At 42.5% G+C, this 4085-nt stretch overlaps 1 protein-coding gene across 1 annotated transcript; it reads right to left on the bottom strand.

Annotated features, from left to right (window-relative positions):
- Positions 1-768: 768 nt before the first annotated feature.
- On the bottom strand, positions 769-2551 carry LOC138897732 (uncharacterized). The gene is made up of 3 exons (XM_070183741.1): positions 1823-2551; positions 1525-1707; positions 769-1425 (listed from the first exon to the last, which is right to left on the bottom strand). The coding sequence occupies exons 1-3, from the start codon at positions 2549-2551 to the stop codon at positions 769-771; spliced, it is 1569 nt and encodes a 522-aa protein (XP_070039842.1).
- Between the last annotated feature and the right edge of the window lie 1534 nt (positions 2552-4085).

Here is a 4085-nt window from a genome sequence, read left to right as displayed (position 1 = left end):
TTCATTAGTGAAATCTTTGAAGACACAAGACTTCCAGTGTTCCATTTCGCATTCTTCGCATTCGAACACTCGAGGGGAATGATATGAGGATACGACAACATTAACTTCCACGTCAATCGAGAAACAAAAATCCGGAAACTAAATGCATCATCGAGCCCAGGGACTGTGCAGCTAGCCCCTTAGAAACATGTTGTACAAGATAGCCACAAGTAAATGGCAATTTATTTTAGCATAATAAATGGTAGCCACAAGTAATGGCAATTTCTTAGCATAATAAATGCTTGTGTACTTTTGAAAATAGAAGGAATTATATGAATTGAAATCCTTTTATTTTTATCTTGTTTCTTATTTGAACGATGAACTAACTTTGTCATTTGAAAGTTAAACAAGTACTTCAAATGTTAGTGTCATAATGAACAGGAGACGTCCTCTTCAAGAGCGCCGTAAACATAATATGGCCCTTTCTTATGAAAACCCTTACGTTAAAGGGTTGGTTTCAGAAGAATTTGTGCCCGAAATCAAAATGCCTTCGAGGAAAAATGCACCCGAAGACATACACGAAAGGACGTAAAAAGTAAACTTGCACAAATACTTATAGAAACCCTCACGTAAAAGTAATAACGCTCGGAACCAAAGTGCTTCGAGGAAAATTCATCCGAGGCTACACATAATAAAGCGCAAACAGAAAAACGTGCGTAAAATTCTTAAGCAAATGCAAAGGTTAATGACTTACATGGATATTCAAATGAAAGTAAGACTCAAATAATACTAGAGCAAAAATATGTCTTTATTTACAAGAAAGTGCCAAAACGGTAAAAGTACAAAATGGAAAAAAGAAAGTAAAAGCCAAACTGCAGTGTCTCCGGAATCAGGAAGAAGAGAAGTGTCCGCATCCCCGGGAGAAGTAGGTGGGTCCATCGATGGTGCAACATTTTCATCAGTTTGGCCTTCGGCATCATCATCTTCTAATTTTTCATCAGTTCCCGAAAACTCAGAACTAGAACCAGAAGGGTCAGGTACATCAGACCTCGATGGGAGTCGACTTTTAGCAGCTAATTCAAGCTCGCGTGCCTTAGCAATTTCGGCATCAAAGTCACTGACAGTAGCTTTGGCCTCTTCCAAGGTTTTTCTCCTCATGTTGTACATGGTGTAAGTTTTTTTAATAACGAGGGAAGCCTCTCGGAGCTTGAGTTCTTCTTTGAGTTCGGTTACCTCGGCAGAAAGGTTTTCCCTGGCGGACCTAGCAAATTTGAGGCTGACATCAAGGTCGCGGACAGTTGAAATAAAAAGCCTATTATGCTCGATAGTTTTCCTGTACTTATCTTCTAATTGGGCATGTTTCTCCCTCACAACAGCAAGCTCTTCGATTTTGGAGTTCAAGGCTGCTTCTAAGTCAGTCACTTTTTCAGTAGTAGCAGCCTCGTGCTCGGTTACAGCAAGAACAACGTCCTAAACTTCAGCCCATTTGGCCTTGGCTTCATCAAATCTAACTCTCAGCGGGCCAATTTCTTGGCTAAGGGTTACCACTTCTTGCTCACTTTTCCGCAAACGAGCTTCCAATACAACAACCTCAGCAGCTTTGGCTTCCAGTTCCGAAAGGCGAGCGATATGTTGCTTCTGCTCTGTCAAATGTTGATCCCGTGCGGAAATAATCTCTTCGTTTTCATGAATCAACCCCTGAAGGACCTCGGAAGCAAGAAAGTTGGCCTACAAAGTAAGAAGGGTAAAATTCAGGATATGCTTACACCTAAAAATAGAAGAAGTAATAAAGGAAGAAAGGAACGTACCACTGTGGCGTTGTGCATGGCGTTGTTCAACAAACACTTTCCCAAGAGTGCCTGAATCTTTTCCCAGTCTTTCTCGACTTCAGATAATTAGCAAGCTCCACCGGCCGGGATAACAAGTTGCATCCAGTAGAGACCGAAAGAGTAACGTTCCTCATCCTTTGTGGATCTTCAGAAGGGACAACATAATTTTGCGCCAAATTCTCATGAATTGGGGATTGTGGAAGAGGAACACCTTTTTCATGGTTAGGTGCAACTGGTGGAGGTGATGTAGCAATTACTAGTGGAATAGTGGATGAAGATGGAAGTGATGTAGCAGTTGCTGGTATTAGTGAAGATGGAAGTGATGTAGCAGTTGCTGGTATTGGTGAAGATGGAGATGAAGCTGATAGAGTTGAAGAGTGAGAAGTAGCTGCATCAAATACAGTGCTAGATGTTGGATGCTCGCCAACAAAAGACGGCAAGGACCCGGTACTCAGCCCCGCAGTACCGAGAACAATAATTGGGGTCCGAAAATAGGAGTTGACATTATCTACCAAATCAAACTCTCCCCAAAGCGCCGAGGCATCATCCTCGGTTGGTGTAACTCTCTCAACAGGTCGAGTATCCTGTTGAGATGATGAGGATCGTTGTCTTCTATGTATAGAAGCTCCATCATCACTAGCTTCTTCATCATTATCAATCATCACGGTGTCTATGACCGGCCCGGAAGGAGGGCTCGTCACCATCTCTACTGGAGATGACTCGGGGGCATCAATCCTTGCCATTTTGTTCGTTTCCCTAGCCGCGGAGGAACGTCTTCTCTTTAGTTGTTTATCCTCCGGCCGAGGACTCCGTAAAGAAGTATTTGCGCCCGAAATAGGCCCGGAGATACCTGTTCGAGTAAGTGCCTCCTGATGCAGCCAAGACATCCCCCTCGGGGATAACAACAGAGCCCGCAGGTAGACCTAATTTCGTGAACAAGTCAGAAGGGTTCAACCAAGTTCTCCATATACAAAAAAATAAAAGTAAGGTAAGTTAAAATTACCATGATTTTTGGTCTCCCACCCGTATTTAAGGGCCAGATCTTTCCACAAACGAGTTTCAGGCATCGTGATGTCCAAGATCTTCTGAACCTACCGGTCCAAGCCTTCCACCACCGGTGGGATCCATCGAATTGCTGAAATATGCGAAGGGTGAAGAGTCGATACCACCATAGAAGAATATTTAGTGAAAGAAAATATATTAAATATAGATCTTATGAGTGTGGTTCCAAGCGGCCGGAAAGGATGAAGTCATTGTCGGAATAATATTATTAGTGGCAACTGCAACGAACCGTTCCGTCCACCCACGATCGTTATCATTATCCATGCTAGTCAACAGAGCATGGTGACTACGTTTGCAGAGGTTTATCATACCCCCACGGAAAATTTTGGGAGAGTAGAGATTTATCATACGAGCTAATGTTAAATCTTCTCCAGTTTCCAGGCACAAACGTCAAAGGTAGGCGACCGTCCTCCACACTGAAGGACTTACCTGTGCCAAACACACCTAGTAGCGAAGACAAAACTCCGCAATCAAGGAATCAAGCTCTCCACTCAAAGAAAACGCATCTAAAGTAAAGGGATACGTGTAAAAATATGTAAAACCTTCCTTGGGAAGGGTCACTCGCTCCAATAGATCAGGAGCAATGATATCCAACTCATGGAAGCAACAATTTTCCTTCACAGCAGAAATACTAGAAGGACGAATGGAAGAAAGGTTCCTACTAACAACCCATGTACGAGGGTTAGCAGTAGGGAATTTCTCTTCAAAGTCCTTTGTGGTACTGAGTCTTCTTGGGATGATGGAGCCCACCGTTGGAGGAGTAGAGTCCTCGGCTTTGTTCTTATTCTTTAAAGAACCAGCACGCTTGGAGGAAGAAGCCATTGAATAAGAAGAAGAAAAATATTTTTATTTGAAGAGAATTAGAGAAATGATGGAGAACAAAGATGCAAATAAGAAGCTCGAGAAATTATGAAGTGCAAAGGAAAAGAATGATGCATATAAGTAAAATTTTGGCAGCTAAATTCATGGCCGTGATTACCTCGATAATCGGCAAAAGTTGTGTTGAATTGTGGGATAACGCATGTTCGGGGCATTAAATGCGGAGAGACGTGCGTCTAATCAACCGTCAAAAGTCTTCAGAGGGAGTGATAGTAATTCCCTCCAAAAGAGTGTTTCTACCAACTTCTCGGTAATACAAAGTTATGTCACCGAAAAGCAGGGGGACTATCTTTATAGGGTGAAATATGATGTGGTCATCTAAAGGAAAGACATGTG

Source organism: Nicotiana tomentosiformis, chromosome 8, assembly GCF_000390325.3.
Source record: "Nicotiana tomentosiformis chromosome 8, ASM39032v3, whole genome shotgun sequence".
Classification (NCBI taxonomy): Eukaryota; Viridiplantae; Streptophyta; class Magnoliopsida; order Solanales; family Solanaceae; genus Nicotiana; species Nicotiana tomentosiformis.
The sequence above is the reverse complement of the archived record's forward strand: the minus strand, read 5'-3'. Positions and strand labels throughout refer to the sequence as shown.